Genomic DNA, 24,134 nt, shown 5'->3' with positions numbered 1-24,134 from the left:
GGTACAAAGATTCTGACCTGATATAATTTAGCTTTAGAGTTAAATACTATGATCTATCTTGGGGCAATGCTTCTATAGTTCACTTTCATCATATTTGAATGACTATGCTGCTAATGTTATTTTTGAAATTGTAGTATATTGTTCAATGTTGGTTGACTTCTCTTTGTCAGGCATTATGTGTACACTACCTGTAAAATGACCCATATGAATTTTCAGTGAGGTTACTCCATGGGAAGGAGTTTAGGTTGATGCTGTTTATTCTTTCAAGTTTTGTATGCTCTTTTCCAAGAATGTTTTCTTTAACACATTTGATGCACTCTAACATTTGCTTTGTTCAAAGGGATAAAATAATTCTAGAAGAATTTGTACAGAAAACTGTTTGCAATAACTATATTTCTGCAATACTTATCAGTTGTATGCTGCTACTTAATAGTTATTTACCTCGTCTCTAACTTTCTGGGGAAGTTTTGTTTATTCCCCCCACCCCACCCCCCATCCTGCCATCTTTCCAATTCACTTTAACTTCTTTCACATGCTTATTTGAATTAACTTTTCTACGTAAAACTATCCTAAAGTTACATTAGCTAATAGCACATCCTACTTGTTCCTGGGCATATTCATCCTGGCTACTGCAACCTCAGACTTGATTCCATTCCAGTTCACTATGATTTGGTGCTATGCTTTCTTGTTGCATGAAATCTTCCTCTCGCCTTTTGCTCATAAATCCATTCACAGAGACATGTCGCTGCCAGTATTCCAGCAGAGTTCCACCCTTAGACCACACAGCTTTGACGAATAATAGAAATACAAACAACTTACTCAACATAAACTACTTCTACTGGGCAAAAGTCCACTAATTTCTGCAAGGGTAAGACAGGATTTTACACTTGGGAAACTGTCCCTGGGTAACTCCATTTCAAATTAATGTGTTTTCTGTAGTCGCTTGCTGTATGTTAGAAAGAGGGAATACAGAGTTTCATACAGGCTAGATTACCAACTGAATTTTTGTTAAAAAATGATAATAATAAAAAGCCAAAGAAAGCAGCTGTATTTTGTGGCCAAAGCTGATCATCTCTGGACACACTTCTGGGTCCTACATGAAGAGGTAGGGGAGAGATGGTGAGATTAGTTCTTAACAGAAGGAAATTTCAGTCCCAGAGGGCTGAAATTAGTAAGGGTAGCTTTTAACATCTGGTGAGGAGACATTTGAAAGCTCTTCCTGTTCTGCAGCCATTCAGAATAGTAGCATTCAAAGTACAGATAATAAAAGCGGGTCTGTATAAAAATGAATTGATGAAAACAATAGCAATGATCATCCAGATCTCAAGTACCATTATCTGTGACAGAGGTCTCTTTTGCAGGGTAGCCATACTCTCCTCTCTGCCAGTTACGGATGCAAGCTAAAGGAAATGATGACAGCTATAGGTCTGAAGCGAAATACCAGAAGGAAAGCCTGCCAACAACGCTACCATGATCCAATACAAACAGAAAGGAAAAAGCGTGAGATTCCACAAAAAAAAACTACTAACAACACTTGGAATAGTTCCTCTGCCAGACTGTTGGAAAGCTGATTTCCTGCTTGTTTGTTTTTTGCACTTCTGCAAACCTGTACAATAAAAGGATGTTCAGCCTATTTAGTGTTCTGGTTGTGGCATTCGAGCAGACTTCTGCAATGAAGTAAAATGATACTGAAACAGCCCCATTTTTACTGAAACATGGAAATGGGATGAAATATCTTCAGCTGCTCTCTCATGAGGGATTACAGGATTTTCTGCTTCACTTTCCTGCAGTAGAAAGATGTTAACTCATAGCTTACAGATTATTCAGAAACTCTTATCCCCAAAAGCTTCCTTTGTGGTTCACAATTATCCTTCGTAATCACGAAGTATTACAGTCAACAGGGTACTTTACAGCGCAGAAGACAACAGAGTGGGCACTAGAGGGCAAAGTGAGATTATAGACAAGTGTGCGAATTGCAGGTAAATGTGTGTATGTTTTGGCAAGACAGCATTTCAGCTCTTAATCACTGTGTTGCCTGTCAATCATCTAACTGCTATTGAGTTTACAAAAGAAAAACGAACTATTTATGAAGAAAGGAAGAGAATCTCAGAGAGAGTCAATATGAGTTTACAAACCAGCATTTGATTTCAATGAATTTTCAGTCATCTGTGAGATTGCAGAAATTATCTGTAAAGAGACAGTGTCTCAATTACTCACGTAAGCATAGAGACTTTGGTACAGAGATGGCTGCTGAACAAAAAAGAGGTAAAAAGCCAAACAATATTTACAATATTTCTTTGGTTTTTCAAAGAAGGGTAAAGAGTCTGTAAGGCGAAGAAAGAGAGGTAAAGAAAAAAATGTAAAGAGTCAGCAGATCCTTTTGCTTGTCACGATAGTATTTTGGAGCAACCTGTATTTTGTCACCACTGCGTTACTGGGTCAGCGGTATGTGATGTCCTTGACCTGAAACCTTCTACTATTTCTTCCACTTAGAATTTTTCTGGAAATTAAGACATACATAGTAAAATACCATTCTGAATATAAATTGTTTTCAAATATAAATGAATGAAATTGTGAACACGAAATCTTAAATCCAGGTAGAAAATTTAACACAGAAGTCTTTCCAAGCTAAGAGTGCTTACAGCTAAAAAAAGAAAGCCATACATTTTCTCAAAAGATGTGCACTAGTGCTTTCCTGCACAGATCCCATTCCCACATTCTCAGTTGTGGCTGTTTTTCATGGCTAGTTTCAAAGCCATGTTGTTTACATGTGCAGTGCTGCACTTCTTAGGAAATTTAATGAAAATGTGCATGATTTCATCTACACAGAGCCTGTTTCCTGGAGTATATTTATGAGACTGGGATCAACTGCATTGTATCTGACATGAAACATCAGAGTAGCTACAGCTGATCTCAAGCATGCTAATTCCAGACTTTACTGTGGCGGATTTTTTGCACAAGACGTTACAGCTGTCCAAAGCAATTCTTCCACAGCTTTGGCATGTTCTGCAAACTGTGCCTTTACTTCATTTTTAAATTGGAGAGAGAGAAGGAGGGAACAAAACCAAACCAAACCAGGGAGAGAGAAAAAAAAAAAAAAAAAAGAAAAAAGAAAAGAAAAAAAAGAAAAGAAAAAAAAAAAGAAAAAAAAAAGAAAAGAAGAAGAAGAAGAAGAAAAAACCAGAACAAAGCCTGTGTGAGTGACTCCCCAAACAATTATCCAGGATTAGCCCTTGCGGTAGGGAGGACAGCTGTGAACCCTTCTGTCAGAGCGATGTGGACTGGAGAGAGGAGCAGGAGCTGCTCATGGGGAAATTAACTTTGCTTTAGAAAGTTCATGCATTGCATATAGGTTGAAAACGTAAGGATTTGATACTTCCCAATATGGTGACTATGCTTTTCAATATAAAAAAAAAAATAATCTAATATTATAAATGTAGGCAAAGATGAGTCAGTTATACCACTGTTTTCCATAGTTATATCAAGAAATCTTGGTAAGGCATCTCTTTTCAACTATTTTCCTAGCCTGCAGACACTCTGGGGCTGAAGTCACCTCTACAAACTGGAGGACAACTACGGTGCTGCAGTGGGACCCCTCCCTGCTGCATCAACTCACAGCTGAGCCTACCTTCTTTCCAAACAAATTTGGTGTTCCTCATCAGTTGTGTCCTGGGTGAATGCCTCTTCTTTCTGTAAGATACTAAAACCAAAACCCAGCACACATGAACTGGGAGCCCTCTGTTTTAATTTAATCGAAGCAATGGTAGTTCATGAATAGATGAGCACACAGAAATAAATGTTCTTCCTCATCTCTCCTAGCAAGAGGCAGCAGGGTTGACTGGTTCTCTAGAACCAGCCTTCTTGCACCCAGATTCTTTCTAACTGGGGTTCTAAAACCAGGTATTAACTTCACTGATGAACAATTCAAAATTCTGAGCGAATAGCAGCCTGAGACCCAATCCAAACAACAATCAAATCCCTCTCCTGATTTTTGAAAACATGGGAGTGAGCACCATTAATGTTCATCTCCACGAAATAACTTCAGAACAGCATTTTCAAAGTCAAAACCCACACTAAGAAGAAGAAATACTGAGATTCCAAGTAGTATATCTGCCCCCTTCACACCAGTTACTATAATGTCTACTCACCTTAGCTTTTACTGAATGCTGTATTCTCCAAGTTCCTTATCTTGGTAGGCCAGAGCCTTTACAGCTTCCTCTGGACTTAGCTGGAGAACTGTGAGTACAGCTCATTTTCCCAGAAAGGAAATATCAAACATATTTAAATAAAATGAAAGCTTTTCTTCTACAACACCAAAACCAGCATCAACAACAACAACAGCAACCACAGAAACAATAACAAAAACCCCACAAACAACCCCCCCAAAAAACAAACCAAACCCACCCAGCCCTATTTTACTTTAACTATCTGTGAAAATGCTGCTCTTTCAGAAATTAATTAAGAAATTAATATGCTTTCTATCCAGCTCTCCTCAACTTAGAGGTGGGCTCAGTTCTGGTCTCCATGTTCAGAGTAGAGCTCACATTGGCTGTTGCAGATCTTTACTTGGGATTATAATGTTTAATAGTTAAAACTAAGTTTCTGCAGCAGAATTCACACTGTTTTCCTTTGGGCAAGGCTCAAAGCCTGTCACAGCTATTCACGTGTATTCAGAAAGGATTTGGTCACTAGCACATTTCCCATTCCTTCTGAGATCCCCATACCAGCCTCCTGAAAGTGTTGAATACTATTACACAACTTCTGTGGTAAGTGACTTAATAATAGCTAAAGCTTAAAAAAGGGAGTTTCCCTGGGCACTGATTCTTCCTGATGATTTGACCGGTCTGTGGGTCGCATTCCAGTAAAACGGGTGCAGTGAGCTGGAGCACAAAGGCTCGTGACTCATTGCAGACCTAGTAGGTCTTTCATACTCAGTTGATCCTTTCATTGCCTCCCTTTGCAAAACCAGTGAATTTCCCCATCTGCTGAAAAGTGACTGTTTGGGAATGAGAAGGCCTGATGAGAATCCTTGTAAAATAATTGTGTTGCATTACAGAAACGTGCTTTGTATGTTTCTCCTAAGCTGATAGCCAGAAGTCTTCTACCGTTCACCTCCATCTAGGATAGTAACTTATAGTCTGGCAGATCAATGCTTGAAAATAGTGAATAACTCAAATCAACCTATTTTTAGCAAGCTGTAGGGCAGGTTTTAAGCATCGTGGTTAATCTAGAGGGCAGATCACCTGCTCTCATGAAAGACTCCGAGGAAGGAACAAGTAAGGAGAGTAATGCTGGCACACATCCTCCAAGTGATACCTGGGGAGGTCTGGACATGAGCTACCAGAAGACTGTCTCCCCCTTTTTCCTTCCTTGTGCCCCACTCCAGCTGCAGGGCAGTGGTGAAGAAAAGTCATGACTTTTATAAAAAGCGTGCTTTTTCAAAAATACCTGTGCCTATAGTAGAGAAGGACTATCCTGAAGGATGGCAGATACAAAAGGTTGGTTACAGATGATGAAAGCCAAGCAGATGAAGTGGGACTTTCTTCCTTGAAATGCCTCCTGCCATTCTCTGCTGTGGGGTGGCTAGCACTGGTGCTGAGGGAGGGCATGGGGACCACATCTGTCAGACACTGCACTCTTGTTTTCCGTGGGAGTGCTAACTTGGCATTTACCCACAATGGATTTTGCAAGTCACGAGGCTGAATGAGCCTTTGCTGCTTTACATGTTGTCCTGATATTTGAAAAGAGCTGCTCTGCCAGCTGCTGGATCTTATTACAGCCATGAGCTCATCTGCTGACAGGGTTAGGCACACCAGTCGACTTCCCAGAGGCAGGCAGCACAGGAGCCGTGTTGCAAGAGCTTGGGGCAATGCATTTCAATAACCATCTGTTTAACTTACTTGCTTAGCCATTTGTTTAATGCTTTTTTATTATTTTCTCCTAAGAAAGGAATACTTTCCTTAGCCAAGAAAAAATGTAGAAGAGAATGTCACACCAGCAGGATAGCTCTGCATGCCTATGTGACCCTACTGTGGAGGCACCACAGGGGGGAAATGCAGACAGGCAAAACATGGCATCCCACCAAGAGAAATCACCTCCTTGTCATGGAGGGAGGGATTTCTTGCCTCTGTGGGACATGGTAGGATGGAGGTGGCTTTGTTGGTTGCCCCACAGCGCTTGCAGACAAGACATGGGATGGCATCCCCCAGACTTTTTGCACTTCTGCATGAAATCCTACTAGACATTTGTTTTGTCCTTGGTGACTTTTTCACAGTATTAAATTTTAAACCTTCTGTAAGGTGGGGTATGCTTCAGCGTGAGTGCTAATGGGAAAATACTGATTGCCAGAAGGTATTTTATATGTTATTATAATAACTGCCAAAGATTTTAATCTAATTTATATTGACGTGTTCAAAAGATGTAAGGGCAGCAGGAATCTTGTACATAAGCATTTCCTCTGTCAGTAGTGTCCGTATTTCACAGGGGCATGAATTAATAGATACTTCCAGGTAAGAAATGAAATGGAAAATTAATTCCTCTGTCTGAAGAAAAGTGCCCCCTTCATGCTATGCTGTCAGCCTTCCTTGTTAGCACTGTTGTACCACTGATGATTTAACTAGAAGAGGAAATAAATAAATAAATAAATAAATAAATAAATTGCTTTTTCTATCTCTCCAGTGATCACTCAAAATATTGCTCTGTCTTAGGAGACAAAGTTAGTGGGATTTACAGAGTAGCTTATTGGCGCCGTCAAGAAACCAAATTAGGCTAGGTCAGGCTGTTTTACATCAGTTCAGATCTGGCTAGGCTGAAGTAGCTAGGCAGCGTTAGGTTAGCCTTGGGTAGGGTAGAGTAGGCTAAGCTAGGTTAGGGTAGGCTGGGCAAGGCTGGGCCAGGTGAGAGCAGGGTGGGCTAAGCTGTGCAAGGAAGGTGGCTGGCCACGTGGAGACATTTGGGGTTAGAAACTCCGTTCTCGGAAGTGCAGCACTGTTCCTGCTTAGTGCTACAAAAGAGTGACGTGGTGGGTGGGGGAAGAGGGAAGAGGAGGGGTGATATGCCAGCGAACAGCTGCTGCAGCTGTGAAGAGAAAAAAGGAGGAAGATCAGGAGCAATTGCAGCAGTCTGACCCCCGTGGCAGGTAATGTCCTTTGTGCAGAGATGACGTGGGCTGCTCGTCAGGAAAAGGAAGGGAAAACAAAGCGGAGTGGGATGTGCCTGTGAGAGAAAAGCACATCTGTGCAGGGTCTCAGCGGCTCTCCTTCCTGAGCTGCAGCATTTGCAACTTCCCACAGGGTGGGAGGGGAAGAGGGAGAGGTTCAGACCAGTGTGACTTAGAAGGAAACCGTGTCAGTGAATGGGCTTTTTTAGCAGACCTTTCCTAAAGAATAAAATAAATCTAAAACTAACATTGCTGCCTGGTTTCAGGGCAAGGGCTGCTTTGTCATGTGCAACAAGCCAGTCTGGGCTCAGGGAAGGCAGGAGGAGTGCAGTTGCTGCCATGGCAGGGAAGCACCCAGCCTGCAGTGTCTCTGGTTGGGAAGAGCCATCCCCCGGGGGAAGGCCTCATTTGGCACTACCAATGAGCAAGGTGCAGGCTGACCCGCTGCCCAGCCACCGGGATGTGGTTCTGCTGCTGAACAGCAGGGAGGAAAAGAAGCTTGGGAACATCTTGCCTGTATAAGATCAGAATGTTCCAGTGTTTCATCTGGGGTTCAAAGTTTCCAGCTCAGAGCCAGAGAGGGTAAGGTGAGCACTGCCGCTATGCAAGACAGTGTTGATTGCTAGCATTTCAGTGTATTTGTTATAAAACCTGTCACAGCAGGTAATGTGGGATTGAAAACCAGAGCATCAGACTGCATGTTGACCTTCTGTATCTCCTTACTGCAAGTCCCACATCTGTTTCTTTCACCTGTTATCAGAGTACCGTCATGTGCAGTGCCTTCAGTCTGAGACGCATTAAAAGCAATCTGGAAGCACTGAAGTGCACTACGCTACAGGCAACAAAGGCAGCAGAAACTCCGTTTTGTAAACCAGGCACTGAGGAGGCTGAATGAGATTGGCAAGGTCAGCCAGTGAGCCTAAACTGAACTGCTGTCTGCAGGCAGTTGCTGGACTTGCTGGTCTATGCTTTTCCTGCAAGGGTGCTGCAGCCGCAGGCTCTGTGAAATGAATGTGGAGTGGTGCCTGCTGTGAGTTGAGCGGATAAGGAAATCTAATTAAAGCCCGTCTCTTCTGCCAGTGGCTGGTCAAACAGAAGCACGTGGATTAACTTTCTCTTGTGACACAAAACTGTCAGAACAGGGAGACAGGTTAACCTCAATCTGCTTGACTACCTAGGAGAAGGGTCTGGCCTTAATATCCTGGAGATGAGGAAGACCGTAGGGAACAAATACATTTCCATTTCCTGTGATTACACTGATATCACCTTTTATTCCTTGCAGATTTATTCACATCTGCAAAAGGCATCTCTTTGGTGTTGGTACCTTTTGTGCAAGTATTAACACAGTGGGATGAAACCCCATTTTGAGATCAGGACCACTCCTTCACTTGGAGAGCATCAACACATGAAGGATCGGTCCTCCAGGTAAGAAAATGGCACAGTGCCTGCCAGCACATCTCTATGCTTTATGGGCAGTAATGGGGCACTTTGTAACAACAGCATGTATATTTAAAAGGTCATGAGTTTAACATAGAATGGGTGCCATAACGACTGAATGCTGGCATGAAGCTGCAGTTACAAACATCTAATAATAATAAGCTAATACGATAATATCTAGCCAGTGGATGGAGGAAGAATTCAGAAAATAAAAGCCTGAACCACTGAAAGACAAGTTCTGAGGAAAAGAGACAGATGTAGCAGACGTGGTAAGCTCCAGAAGGAAGAGAACATGTACTCAGTGCATTCAGTGCAAAGCCCACATGGCAGTATGGGGGCAAAGGGACTGGCAGAGGTACTGACCGGAAAGCCTGAACATTTTTATGATGATTCCTATAACTTCCCTTCCCATTACAGTAATAAGACAGTAAATCCCAACAATATATATGTATTTTGTCTTTTTGTCTCACTTTTTTTTTTTTTTTTTTTTTTTTTTTTTTTTTTTAAACCCACAAGTTCATCTGTATGATAGTTTTTCCAAAAGAAATGTTTATGGATTATCTCTTGTTTTGGACCTTCAGGGATCTACTTTCATAGTATCAAAGAGAACTGATGTATCTTTGGAGGCAAATTGTGCCAATAAATCCTTCTGTGCTTGTAGAAGTAATTATTGGAATAGCAGCCATCCTGTGTATCAGGAAGATAGGAAGAAAGGCATTTACTATGATAACCATAGGATATATTTCAATTAAAAATCTAGGTCAGATAACCTAGGCCCATTTCAAACAAACAAACAAAAAACCCCCACCAACAAAACATCACAACCACCCATGTTCTTCTTATTTATAACCTGAGTACAATGTTGGGAATGAATTATATATTCATTTATAATGTTCAGTTACTCCAAAGCACAGAAATTCACTTTGTTTATGTGCAGACATAAGGCAGAAAGGTTTGGTGGCAGACATTTCACACTAACACAAACACATGGGATCCAGGGACAAGAGATCTGACTACTTACTGGCACAGAGAATCAACTGGAATTCAATTGGCAGGAGATGAATTATAATAAAAAATTAACAAATTCATTTCCAAAAAAGATAGTCCTTTTTGTAAATGGAGGACAAACAGCCCTCTACAGAATAAGCGAGAAGAAAATGTATTGATGGGGATTGAAATTAAATATCTCCCAAACCTATAGCATTCTGGAATCAGATTATTTGGACTAGATGATCTTTCAAGGTCCCTCCCAGTCCCTGACACTGTGATTCTGTGATTATCTATTCAAATAAAATCAGAATAGCTATAAAAATTTGCCTGCTTCAACAGAAGATTCTGTATTAAATGTAACTTGAAAGACCGCAGGATGACACAGCTGAGAATTTGCTCTATCAAATTGTGTTACTGTGCTCTTTGCATCTGTTGTAATTCCCATGGAATTAAGTGGAAGGCATTATGGCATTATTTTTGAGTAGCATTTAAGTAATACAGTTTGCTTTAACATTTTCACCTCCACAGCTTCACTAAGATGAAGATCTACCTCTTTGTGTATGACCTGATGCAATTCTGTGGGCATTCCTGGATATTTACAAATATGATCATCAGGTACATGTCATTTGGAAAAGGTAGGATTCCTTCTGTATTTCCCTTAAACATTTTAGGAGGCAGTAGTATAGAGAAACTTATAGATATACATAGCTCTGCCCAATGCCATGGGCTGTAATTTTAATTAGGAAAAGCGTTGTTTCTGTTCATTAAGAGGGATGAGCAATTTGCTTGTATGCTGCATCAAAAAAAATTGGGCTCTATAATATTCAGTGCTGTGTCAGCAACATTTGATTTAGACACAGACCTATACGTGAGTAGGTCAAGTCATTATGGTATCGGTCCTATTGAAGCCACTGGGAGGGAAGATCTTTGTAATTACTGCACGCAACTTTGCATCTCCCAAAACTTCACAGCATTTTTCTCTTTCAGTTGTCTGAAGTTAATGCACAAAAATAGAAAACAAATGACTGGAAATTAAAAATAGTTTAGAGGTGGCAGTTGTGGATATGTAACATACATATTTTGTGGTCTAGTTGTTTTTGGAGGTATCATGGGTACAGAAACAGGCAGGAACTCCTGCATCTCCTCATATTTTATGCTTCTTCATGTTTAGAAGTTTCCTAAAGGGATATCTGCAAATGAACATATCCTGTGCAGTGTCTGCCAGTGCATCAAATATAGGCACTCCCATTCTTTTCTCCGTTTCCTGCCTCTATGTGAGATCTGCTTGAGGGTAGAGAGGCCCTTCAGAGGGATCTAGATAAGCTGGATTGCTGGGCTGGGGTGAATGGGATGAGGTTCAGCAAGGCCAAGTGCTGGGTCCTGCAGTCTGGCCACAATAACCCCATGCAGCACTACAGACTTGGGGCCGAGTAGCTGGATGACTGTGAAGAGGAAAGGAACCTGAGGGTGTTGTTTGATGCTCAGCTGAACATGAGCTGACAGTGTGCCCGGGTGGCCAAGAAGGCCAGTGGCATCCTGTCCTGCATTAGAAATAGTGTGCCCAGCAGGGGCAGGGAGACAGTCATCCCTCTGTACTCAGCTCTGGTGAGGCCACACCTCTAGTACTGTGTTCAGTTTTGGGTCCCTCACTACAAGAAAGACATTGAGGCCCTGGACCGTGTCCAGAGAAGGGCAACAAAACTTGTGAGGGTTCTGGAGCACAAGTCTTATGAGGAGCAGCTGAGGGAGCTGGGATTGTTTAGTCTGGAGGAGGCTCAGGTGAGACCTCATTGCACTCTACAGCTTCCTGAAGGGAGGCCGTGATGAGGAGGGGCTTGGCCTCTTCTCCCAGGCAACAAACAAGACTTGAGGAAATGGCCACAAATTGTGCCAGAATTGGGGTTAGATTAGACATCAGGAAAAGCTTTTTCTCTCAGAAAGTGGTCAGGCACTGGAATGGCTGCCCAGGGAGGTGGTGGAATGCAGTGTTCAAGAGGGTCTACAAGATATGGTTTAGTAGCTTGTGGTAGCAATGGTGATGGGAGGACAGTTGGTCTGGATCTTGTAGGTCCTTTCCAACCTTATGATTTTATGATTCTATGATCTGCAGACACAACAGGCTGCCTTTTCCCCTCTCTAAATCTCTGCATCTGCTATCTCAAATTTTGGTACCGTATGAGCTCTTCTTGTCATTTCCAGGTGCAGCAGGCAGAATCAAACTCAGCAGTTGGTCTGAACTTTTTCTTGGTAACTAATTCCAATATTCTTCTTTATTTTGCCTGTAGATTCATTGGCCGACACATTTTACTCCATAGGACTTGTGATGCGCCTTTGTCAGTTGTTATCTGTACTGGAGATCCTGCACATCCTCATTGGCATTGATAAAAACCGTCTCCTCCCCAGGTTCTTGCAGGTATGTCCTTAGCTCAAGACCCCTCTTCTACTACACGTGTACTCCTGAACTAGCCACGCTGAACTACCCTGAAAGATCTGGATGCCTACCTGTGTGATATATTGTAGGGTACCTGCTTAAAAAGGAGGATTGAGCATGATGATATCTTGCGATCCCTTCCAGCCCTGGTAATTCTGTGGTTTGCTGGCATTTTCCATGCTGCACTCTTGATTTTCACTGGGAGTTCAACTCAGGTTTTGGAAATCTTTTTTTAGTGCATTGGAAAAAGTAGAACTGTTGGCTTGAATTTACCTTCAAACCTTTCTAATCCTTAATATTTGAATAATGGTGAAACTAGTTGTTCTCTGCAGTCAGAAGATAGGAGACTAAGAGTAAGTTAGTTGTGTTTTTACTTTTCTGGGTAGCCCATTTTTGCCAAGTGACACATTACAAGGGTGAAGATGTTCCTCTTTTTAGATGTCCATTAGAGATGGATTGACTGGTAGAGATCTCTGTTCTTCATGCTGCTCATGCAGTATGGTATCCAGTTTGTCAAAAGCAATTAGCTGTTTTTTCTCCCTGCTTAAATTCATGCATTCTTACACTAGTCTCTCCTCTCCTCTCCTCTCCTCTCCTCTCCTCTCCTCTCCTCTCCTCTCCTCTCCTCTCCTCTCCTCTCCTCTCCTCTCCTCTCCTCTCCTCTCCTCTCCTCTCCTCTCCTCTCCTCTCCTCTCCTCTCCTCTCCTCTCCTCTCCTCTCCTCTCTTCTTTTCTTTTTTTCTTTTTTCTTTTTTTTTGAACAGCATCCAATCTCATATATTATTTAACAAATCTCATGTCATTACTTGGAGAGAAGAGCAGCCCAGTAAGCCTGACAGGCATTAGAGCAAGAGCAAGATCTGCCCTGGCAGAGTTTACAAGATTACACATTCCCCAACCCTGACACGGTCTGTTCTTCTGTTCTTTTCACACCCATCCCTATGGAAGCAGAGATCAGGGAAGCCTGCACGCACACTGATGTGAACCACCACAGAAGAAACTGGATGTGAACTGCGAGCAAGAAAACTGTGATCTTTCTTGGGTACTGCAATTACTGCAGTATCCTCCAGGGCAGCATTAAGAGGGCGGGTCAGGGAAGGGTTTGGCAGTGTGACTCTAAGCATTTGTCCTATAGTAAAGATAGATTTGGATCTTTACTTGGCTATTTACCCCTCAAAAAAACTGTCTTATCTTGATGTTAGCATCACTTCCATGCTATCTAGATAAGGTGCACTGGCTTTTGGATACAGGCTCTGTTTTTATTTGTGTTGGTCTGTTTTTGCTGTGATGGTACAGCTTAAGCATCTGTGTGCTTACATTAATCCTTTGTGCTTTGCCATACCTTCCTCTGTGCATCTTGGGAAGAAGAGGTATTTTCCATAATGCACTGGGAAAAAACAGTAGAGGCTTATCCTACCACAGCCTGCTGGACTACTGCTGACTACCTATTGTAAGGCTGCAGTAGTTTGGTAGTGGTTGTGCAGTCCTTTTTTCCCACTGTTTGTTCCGACTGTAAGTGTAAACAATATCCTTAGATGCATCCTTACGTGTGTGCACATTTATGCACATCCACAGTTAAGTTCATCTCAGAGATGAGAACAGGTGGCAATGGCAGTGCCATGGAAGCACATGGGCAGAGATAACATCACATTCAATAAAATCAGCTGCAGATGCACCCCTATGATGGCTGATACGTGCCATTGCAGTTGCCAAAGCTGTGAAATTTAGTGTTGTTCTGCCCAGAGAGTAAAGACAGATGGCACTGGTACTTAGCAAGAGGTGTAGGGAAAGACTCATGTTTCTAAGAGTTTCAGGTACTAACGGTACTGCACAGTCACTGTCATTAGTAAATGGAAGTGAACGCGCAGCTTGTTCCTGCCCGAGACTCAGCTAGTCTGATCTGTTTCACTTTCTTGCTTAAATGCCCAGGCTGCCTTGTGGAAAATTACACCATTCTACAGCACATGCTGTATCCTGTGAGAGACGAATGCTGGGACAGGAAGGAAACTCCAGTTTAACACAGAGATCAACAAGGAATTAAAAATGAAACCATTTAACTTATGCTTTGTGATGTGTTCGCACATACTTCCCTTTTCTGAGCATGAAAACACTGGACTTCTGGTTTTGCTACTTTTTTTTTTTTTTTAAAGGGAGTAGTGACAGAGAATGATGTATTTTAATTTGTGCAAGAGACAGATGATCTGTACAAAGGAGCTGCATCTTAGCAGTTTGTACATGTATGTAAACCTAGGCATTTACATTTGTGTATGTGTGCACACGTACATACTTAAACAATTCCAGATAGGCGTGCCTAGGCTCACACCAAGTGACATTTCCTGGAAGTGCCTCTTCCTCAGGTAGTACTCTGTCCTTTTCCTTGCTTCAGATCTTCTTGGACTCTCACTAACCCATAGTTTGTCTGGGTGACCCACGGTGTGAGTGCTATGAAAGAAGAGGGCACAGTGTTTGACAGGGAATAAGTGTAAGCAGAAAGGCAGCCTCTTAGTTGGAAATAAGGTATGATGTCCATCTTCCTGAAGTCATCACAAGTGCACTGGGCAGCTAGACCTGTGTGCTCACAAAAGCATCCTCACAATTCTGTTCCATTTCAAGACTGTGATTGGTTTGCACTTTCCATGGTTGCTTTATGCATCTCATGGCACGTTGTCTGAGTCTGGTGTTTAGCAGGAGCAGCAGACCTGTACAGAACCTCCTCTGTGTCATGCCCAGTTCCCCACTACTGCAGGCACTTAAACTGCTTTGCAGTATGATCACTGGCTTCATTTTGTGCAGCTAAGGTGGCTTATTCCACCACCTCTGCCCTTTCCAAATAAGAGTCGTATGGTGGAAGATGTGTGTTTGAGCTCCAGTCAGGCAGAACTTGCCTCCTGTGCATCAGTCTGTGCCCAAGGAGAGGAGCACCACAGCCTCTCCTGCTCTGAGACCATGGAGCTGGCTCTCCACAGTTACTCTTGTTAATACTAGCTAGATTGGCCAGCGCTCATCCTTTTGAAATTGGGGGTGGGAGTTACTGCACATCCTCCTGTCTCATTGGAATGGGATCAGTTCCCAGCCATTCAACCCGTTTTTTGCAGCACTTTTCCACTTGGCACCACCTCCTGAGTAGCAAGTGATTCTTTGGAAACTCTGCCAGCTCTCACAGACCTTTTCATTATTGTGATAAGGCTTTTGTCTCCAGGTGACACAGTTTCTTGTGGCAGTTCCTTGACGTATCTTTCAGTCTAACAGAATTGCAGAATTCTTTCTCCTCAGCACAATCTGATTCTAGGGCCTGTAACAAACTGCCCCCAATAGCAGCACTGCACTCCTTTACCATTCTTCAGCAAAATCCTTTTAACTCAGTTTCTGTTCCATTTGTTCTCCGCAGCACACAATCCCATACAATGATTTCACTACTTCTACCTTTCTTTTGATTTCCCCCTTTTGTGATGGTTGTCCTACCACGCTTCTCCTATCTCTGTTACATCTGATTTCAGATCCTGCAGCAGGACTTCCAGTTCCCCCGCTTTATGCCTCAGCATCAGCATAGAAACAAAGGACTTTCTGCCTCTCATTTTCTATTTCCTGGCCTATAAACAGCACCTTCTTAAAAGTCACTTTGTATATTAGGGAACAAAGGGATCAAATGTGCAAGATGACATTCTTGTGAGAGAAGTGGCCAAACCACGTTATCTGTTGTGCCTCAGTGCTTTCCAAGATGAGGAACCAGGTGACTTAAGGGATGGGCATGCTCTTTTCTGTATGAAAAATGGCTCTTACGTAATTCTGCTGAGTAGTAAAGCTGCTCATTTTTCTGGTAGATGTTGTTTGCAAAAAATAAAATCTGTAGCCAAAATATTCCACACTAGTACTGGTAAACATCAGGCAGCACAACTACCTCATAAACCTGTAGAGGTTTTTTACTCGCATTTTAATTTAAGGTGGGAATGAGGGAAAGGGGAAAACCAGTAAAGAATATTGACCACACTAATGAAAATCACCACGCTAACTGCTTTTCCTTTCATGGCTTTTCAGTGCTTTATCTTAATCATAACATCATTCCAATTGAAGGTACTTTAAGAAGACATGAGTTTGTACGCCACTTGGTTTAGAAAAGAGAAAATGATCTGCACTGACTCATACCAGCTGAACATACATACTTTTCCCCTTTATCATTTAAAACAGATCATAAGTCAGAATGAACCAGCACAGTGCTGGGAGAGTTTCACAGAAGATTCTCGGCAATCCCAAAGATTATCGATGTATTTATTTTATAAGATTGGGAAAATGTTGTTATAGAAGCACAGAATCATAGAACCACCAGGTTGGAAAGGACCTGTAAGATCATCCAGTCCAGCAGTCCACCCATCACCATTGCTACCACAAGCTGCTAAACCATATCTCATAGCTCCTCATCCAGACACCTCTTGAACACTGCCATGGATGGCGACTCCACCACATATGACATGAATATTATGGCAGCAATTGATATAAATAGTGAGCTGAAAGCTGTTTCTTTTTTTTTCTGTCCAGGAATAAGAAAGGAAGAAAAACAAGTAATTTAACTTTTCTTCCTAATTTTTGCAAATCTCCTGTGAGAGAGATCCTTCCAAGATCCAGATCTCCAAGCTACGGAAAGCAGAGCTGGGAATGTGACATTACTGCTGTCTGGCACGCTGTTTTGCTGAAATATCATAGAAGTGAGAGCTGTTGAAGACACTAACCTGAGTTTCTTTCCTTACAGATCACTGAGAGAATAATCGTGTTGTTTGTCGTGATCAACAGTCAGGAAGAAGTTCAAGGGAAATACATTGTGTGTGTTTTATTTTTCCTTTGGAATTTATTAGATGTGGTCAGGTAAGGAGTCAGTGGTGAAACTGTGAACGGAAAGTGGTTTGTTCTTGCAAGGAAAGCATCACCACTGTGTTGTAGGTTCATCATTTCACTGCACTGAAACTGGCAGAAAAGAGAATTACCAATTTTTAGTGAAAGCTTAGACTCGATAAGCTGCTTACTAATTTTTTATAAAAACTGGCATATCTGAGAGACGGAGCAATTTACAGAAGTAAACGACTGCATTAACATTTCTAGTTCAAGGGATTTGACGTTCTTAACAAAAAGAATGCAGGAAATCCTAACAATCTACTGAGGAACGGCAGTTTCCCAGTGTGATTTACAATCTCATTGCTTTAGTACTTAAGAGCACGGCAGTTTGTTTTAGCATCTCATGTTGATCCAGGACAGACGGCACAGTAAGGCAGCACCTGCAGAACTGCTTCCTGAGACTGAAAAGTTACTCTGCATTTAATTACTGCATATGGGTAGAAAAGGGGGTCCTGCTGCAGGGAGCAAGAGTTTTGGTGTAGTTACATGCACAGGGAGTGCTCACAAGAGACATAAAGAACACAGTGCAGTTCAGGATTTTTATGTCAGAAGATTTGTGTGGTGCACACTGACCATGGTAGATATATGAACATTCCATCTTGCTGACTTTTGCTTTGATATCTGCCGTCAGGAAAATTTTTCAGACGTTACATAAGCCTCAGTGAGCCTCAGTTTGTAGACTTAGAGCAAGGAGGGCAGATGGAGTTAAGCATTCAAACAAGGCATGGCCCTCTTGATAACCTCCCAGCGGCAGCAGAATTCTTTATGGGCTACACACTACCTATCTATCTGCTGAAATAGTCCTCTGCTATTTTGGATACATCATTTTGAGGACTGACCGGGGTATAGGTTCTTAAGCAGTGGAAGAAATGTGTGTTACAAAAGAGACCAGGAAAAAGGAAATTGGCTGGTACAATTGATAAGTCTGGAGCTGACTTACTTAAAATCAGTTTGTACTACATGCATTAATAAACCACTTCTTGTCTCAATAATTTGGATCATCACTCCATTCCTTTTATTTTTGAATCTAGTAGAGCCAACAGAGTAGAACTTAATTTCAAATGAAAACATTCTGCACAGCCAGGGAGAAGCCAGAAGTATAAATAATATTGGCTGTGCAGTCCTGTCGATGCATAATAGTCCTGTTAGCACATAATTATTTGACATTACTGTTGATGAACAGATCCAACTTTATGGCAGTAAACAGTGGCTATTTAATAGATCAGTAGGATACAGTGGGTGGAAGCAGCAAGTGTACAATTAAAGCTTGAATGCATAAAATAACTCCTGCTGACTTAGACATCGTAACTGGTTTATTTTACGGCATCTGTGCCACAGACTAGCAACTCAAAGGAGCATTAAACATTATTCCATCCCTCAGCATACGAGTCTTGAAGTATTAACAAATTCTAGCACACAGTTCTTCAGGGACATAAATATCCTGTGCATTAGGGCTAATGATACACTGACGGCAACTACTGCCAAGTTTTCCATATCTGAGCTTTCTTGCTTATATCATAAAACAGTTCAGGAAGGTACATAGAGAGGAAGTAGCATTTCTATCCTGTCAGTCTCCTCTTCTGCAGCCCAGGAATTATACAAAATTAGTCTGATTAATTAATGAGTAGAAGAAGCATGAGGTTTTTTTGATGCTGGCTATAGCTGCCAGAAACAGTTCTGGCTAACAGTGGGTTATCCTTTTTTATATATCTCTAGCATTACCACAGGGCAAAGAGCCTTTCAAATGGCCAAAAACATGACTGGACAGGCTTCTCCATTTATCACTTGTAGGTCACAGAAACTCACTACCTTTAGCTCACTTTTGGGGACTGAGCTTTAAGGTCTCCTTGTGGGAGAACAAATTTTTGTTTTTGTAAGAACAAAATGCTGCAGTGCATTGGAATGTTACTATTATTATTAATTACTATTATTATTTTGCACCAGTGGGTGCCTGAGGCCTGGGGCAGGGTCAGCCTTACCACAGAAGAGCGAATACCTGCGAGTACCTGTCTTTTCAGCCCCTAGCACTGCTGTAACCATTCCAGCAGACATTTATCAGCATTTTCTTAATCCAGCCAGCAGTCATGCTGCACCTGCCCCTCTCTTGTAATGTGCCCCTCTGAAATCTGTTCTCTGATGGACTGAGTTGGAATCAGGTGCACTTTGGGCTGGGGAGCTGTCTTGCTGCCTGCCTACTCCAGGTTAGCACCACAGATAACGCTTCTGAAAACTGTGAGCCATCTGTTTTCAACCTGAATGAAAGAATGAACAAAATTTATGAAGTTCTGCTCTGAAAGATTCTCAGATGGGTTCTTCCATACTCTTCTGCAGCCCCACTCAGATCACTGAGTAGTGCTTCTTCCTTTTGCTGTAGGTACACTTACAACATGTTGGCAAGGGTGGGAATACGTTACTTACCGCTGACGTGGCTGAACTTCTCACTGTGCATCCTCCTCTATTTGCTTTCAGTTCTGGCTGAAGGTAAGGAGATGGGATGGGGGATCAACCACAGATTAATCTGTCTTCTCCAATAAAGTTTAATCTGTCCGATTGTTGTTTGTGTTTCTAACATGTTTCTGTGTTGCCAAAGCAGGCATAAATGTTTTTGTACATTCTTATTAATTAACCTCTGTGTCACTTTGTGTCTTTTCTGTGTCTTTTTTCTTCTTAGGAGCTCTCTGTTTTTTAAGAGTATGGAGAAATACACAGATTCTCCGTTCCAGGTTGACTGCATTAGCCTGCAAAGCGCAGTGCTGCCCTTTTCCCCATTGAGGCTAACACTACCAGCTTAGCCACACTTAGCTACTTACCACACTTAGGTGGGGAAATGTGCCTACTGAGATCATTTGGGCAGCAGCGCAGCTGCAGCAGTGACAGAATTTTTTCTGACTAGGAAAATCTCCTAACTGTTGTGTTAATAGAAAGCAGTATACCTCAGACCTACCAAACTGAACTCCAGGAAATAGCGTGTACCTGTGCACAGAAATGACATGGTAAATTCAGCATACAGTATTGGCTATCCGTGCCCTGAAGATCTTTTTTGATGATGGTCTTCCACTTCTTTTGACTAAAGGCTTAACACGTTGTTTTACAGCATTTGCAATCTGTGTATCATTGCCTTATTTTGAGACCTTCGGCACATACTCCGTCAAGCTTCCATTTCCAGTCGCCTTCTCAGTCCACTTCCCCTATGTTCTGAAAACGTACCTGCTGGTGCTGTTTACAGGTAAGTATCTCATCGCCCAGAAAGCCAGGTCTCACCACAACTGTAGTGCCCTTGGCAACTAAAAATCACAATCAAATCAGCGTAGGCCCTTTCGCAGACTCTAACTTTCTTTGCAGTAACTCGTGTGGAGTACTGTGGGATGCCTCACGACCAGCTGGTTTGGATTCAGATGTTTTTTAGCACAAATGATCAATTTTGCAAGAGATGTGGTGTGTGTGTTGGAGAGAGAAAAGAAAAAATCAGAAAGTATATATGCATAAATATATATACATAAAGTTCTCCAATCATCTTGGCCTTTTATAAACTTTGGAAGTTTTCTTTTTAATCAGTTCCCATTTAGTCATATTCTGTGCTATGCTTCCTCACTCATTCCTCTCAGTTGGTGTGAAGACACGTATCTATATGAAGACCTCTGTGGCTTGTTTATCTACCAAAGGGATTTTTAAGAAGCCAAAAGCTGCATACAATCTGACCTCTTCCCATTCCCAACAATATATTTCTAGTAAAATTTGAACTACAACTAACCTTGTGGCTAAGCCTTTGTTCTGATACTGGCTTTAAGGCTAATTGAAAGAATCTCATCGCTGTAACGTAGTGTTGTTTTCATGTTCATGAAAGGGACTGTTCAGAGTTGCCATACAAAGGCTTGTACTGTTCATCCTACACAAACTGAGGGCGCTTTGGACTTCCTTCCCTCGTTCTTACACCATTTTGTGTTTTAATTCAGGTATGTGCTTTATCATCCGGAACCTCTTCTCAGAAAGGAAGGCTCATCTAGAAACAGGCAACGCCAAAAAGAAAAGAAGCTAAGCTGATGCTTTGTTTTGAAATACAAATCTGGTTCCCAGTGGGTTAGTACATGTCATCGGTGAAGAAAAGGCGACAAAGACGTTCCATGCATAACTCCTGCCTGCATGCGCATTATCCAGCTGTGTTGAGCCTTCAGCCAAGACACATCTCTAATGCTCCTCATTTGGAGCAGCCTGGAATACCTTGTTACTTTTGAAAGTTTTGACTTCAAATGTCAGGATTTTTTAAAATGAATATTTTTCTAATAAAAGAGAACTTGGGAAAAAAAAATAGAAGAGTGCCTTCACCCCAATTATACTATCAGCCCTTGTTTTGGTGTTAATTCTTGCTTCATCATCATCAGATATTGTGTAACAACAACACTGCTTGATGTATTAGGCAAGCATGTATGTGCCTCCTATATATAAACTGGCTATAATGGGGATCTCTCAAGGAGCAGAAGCTGGAAGCTTTGCAGCCTATGAGATTCATACGCTGATTGCCTCAGATATTCACAAATATATTGTGGCCCAGCATTCACCTCCTGCCAAAGAGATTCCAGCAGAGTAAACCATGGGGGCAAGTGATCGAGTACTTGGGTACTATACCTCCAACCAAAGCTCATCATCATGCTGCTGGCAGATGCTGAGAATCTCCTTGCCATGATGAGGCCAGCTGTTATGAAAGGTCACCTACTATAATTTTTATTTAATACACGTGGCAGACAACATCTGCAGACTGTTGTGATCGCTGGGATATAAGCAAACCATAAGCAACAGGATCCTACATGCAGTAGTTTAACGGGGATCCAGGGTATTTTGAAAGCACTGTGGACAAGAGTTATTAATTTGGATGTTGTTACAGACACAGGTACTTTCACTTTGGACTTCTGGCTGACCCAAACCAATCCAAGTGCAGACAGTCTGAATAAAGAAAACTATAAGCAGCTGAAGGAGATGGCAGCTTCAAAGGAGACCACTGAAGCAGGAACACTTCACAGTCAGATAACACTGTAATATGCAAAGTAAAACACGTGACATTCCTCCTCTTGGTGATTCAATCGGATGTATTTGAACTAAAACCAGAGTTAATAGTACAGGAAGGATGTGGAACTGTTGGAGTGGATCCAGGGAAGGGCTGTGAAGGTGGTCAGGGGGTGGAAGAACCTCTCCTATGAAGAGAGGCTGAGGGAGGCTGGGCTTTTTCAGCCTGGAGAAGAATAGGTCCTGGGGAGATGTTGTTGCAACCTTCCAATACCTTGGGGAGCTTATAAGCAAGAGGAGACCAACTTTTTACACGGCTTGATGAGGACAGGACAAGGGAGAATAGCTGTAAAGTAGAGGGAAATAGACTTATGTCAGAAATACTCAGAGGGTGGTGAGGCACTGGCACAGCTGCCCAGAACAGCTGTGGATTCTCCATCCTTGGGGGTGCTCAGGGCCAAACTGGGTGGGGACCTGGGCAGCCTGAGTTGGTGGAGGGCATCCCTGCTCACAACAGGGCATTGGAAATGGAGAATCTTCAATGTCCCCTCCAACTATTCAGGGACCCTGTGGGAGGAAGCATAACATATTATACTGGATATATAGGGAGCACAGGGGAAGGTGCAAGGATGGCTTCTGTGAGAAGAGGCCCACACCTATGGCCTGGACAGAGAACTGGCACCAGATGACTTCAGAACAGCCACCATAGGGCACCACTGAACCTATTAACATTGTGAGAAGTGCTTCTGTGAAAATGCTATATAAGAAAACGCAAACACACTGCACACTAGGTGTGAGGGAGAGGAGGGAGAATGTGTGTGAGAAGCAGCCCTGTGGGTGCCAAGGACAGTACAGCAGGAGGTGCTCCAGGCACGGAGCAGAACTCCAAATGCAGCAATGAAGGACTGCTGCAGTGCTTGTGGACTCGCTGAAGAAGCCATGGAGCAGCTCTTGAAGTACTACAGTGCCTGAGCAGGGCCTACACCAGTGCAGATGCTGAAGGAGGGTTCCCACACCAGAGATGGGGTACAGTATGAGAAGAAAGCAGCAGGAAAAGAAGCGTGTTATCACAATCCGTGTTTCCCACCCCCCCCTGACAGGAATTAAGAAGTGAAGCTGAGCACGTAGGAGGGAATGTTTTTGTATTTGTTTATCACCACACTATGTTTATTTGGCAATAAACTGTTCTTCCCCTGACTGAAGTTTGTTTTGCTCATAATGGTAAATGGTGAGTGATCTCCATGCATTCAACTCAGCCCTACCTCTGAGATTCTCTCCCCATTCTGGTTAGGAGGCTGGGTAAGCATCCAGCAACCAGCCAGCTCAAACCCAGCACAGATATTCATGTTTGTTTGCTTTAACATAAAAATACATATCGTACTTCCATTGCATTGATACCAATAGCCAGCTTAAAGGCTGGAATAGTAGAATGATTCTTTAAAGTCACTGTGTGAGGGAACTCCAGAATATAAAGTTAATTACTGGAAACTTCCCCCATTTTTGGTGCAGAGGTAACTTGGGGCAGAGGGAGATTTAGGGAAGAAAGCCTTCCATGTATGAACACAGTAGGCCATTGTAACTCCAACTCCACCTTACTTAATTTCTGGAAAGATCGGGACTGGGCAGGCAAAAAAAGCGCCTCAAATATTGCCTGACTTCTTTCCACATCTGGGAAATAAAACCCTTGAGCAAAATAAGCACTTTTTGTACATAACTATATGAAGATGACAAAGAGCCAAAGACAAGGATGAAGGATGAAGGAGTGTCACTAGAAAGTGACGCACTGGACAGCCACCTCAGGAACAGAAGCATATCTACTACATTTGTCCATCTTTATACAGCTTGTGCAGTGTGAGACTGAATTCATAAGTATATATATGAAATGTGGAAACGGATTTGTATATAAAAATTAAAGAAACAATTTTTATAAGCCATTATTCAGTGCTCTTTTTGCTTGCCTATAGAACAGCTATGCTGGAATCACAAGAACTCATCCTACTGCCTGCTCCAGCTCCAGCTTTGCTGCCTTGTCACACATCTAAACTGCGGTAGCAATTAACTTGTCCTCAGTCCTTGAAAGTCACTGTCTCCAGAGGAACGTTCTATTATGGAGGACATCACCTAGTGATAAAAATAATATTAATTTCTCCAGCACCAGCACACAACTGGAGGCACAGCCTCTCTCCATCACAGGCTACACATATAGGAAAAGCAGGCCAACAGAAATGGAACAGTA

At 42.3% G+C, this 24,134-nt stretch overlaps 1 protein-coding gene across 1 annotated transcript; it reads left to right on the top strand.

Moving 5' to 3' along the window:
- The first annotated feature begins 7,034 nt into the window (after positions 1-7,034).
- On the top strand, positions 7,035-21,197 carry HACD4 (3-hydroxyacyl-CoA dehydratase 4). The gene is made up of 8 exons (XM_072360176.1): positions 7,035-7,138; positions 8,442-8,584; positions 10,115-10,221; positions 11,872-11,999; positions 16,761-16,873; positions 19,275-19,381; positions 19,995-20,126; positions 20,854-21,197. Exons 2-8 carry the CDS (start codon positions 8,511-8,513, stop codon positions 20,934-20,936), a joined length of 744 nt encoding a protein of 247 aa, XP_072216277.1. The 5' UTR covers positions 7,035-7,138; positions 8,442-8,510; the 3' UTR covers positions 20,937-21,197.
- The last annotated feature ends 2,937 nt before the right edge of the window (positions 21,198-24,134 follow it).

The sequence above is a fragment of the Excalfactoria chinensis genome, chromosome Z (assembly GCF_039878825.1).
Source record: "Excalfactoria chinensis isolate bCotChi1 chromosome Z, bCotChi1.hap2, whole genome shotgun sequence".
Classification (NCBI taxonomy): Eukaryota; Metazoa; Chordata; class Aves; order Galliformes; family Phasianidae; genus Excalfactoria; species Excalfactoria chinensis.
Note: the sequence above shows the minus strand (reverse complement) of the source record. Positions and strands in the feature narration are given on the sequence as shown.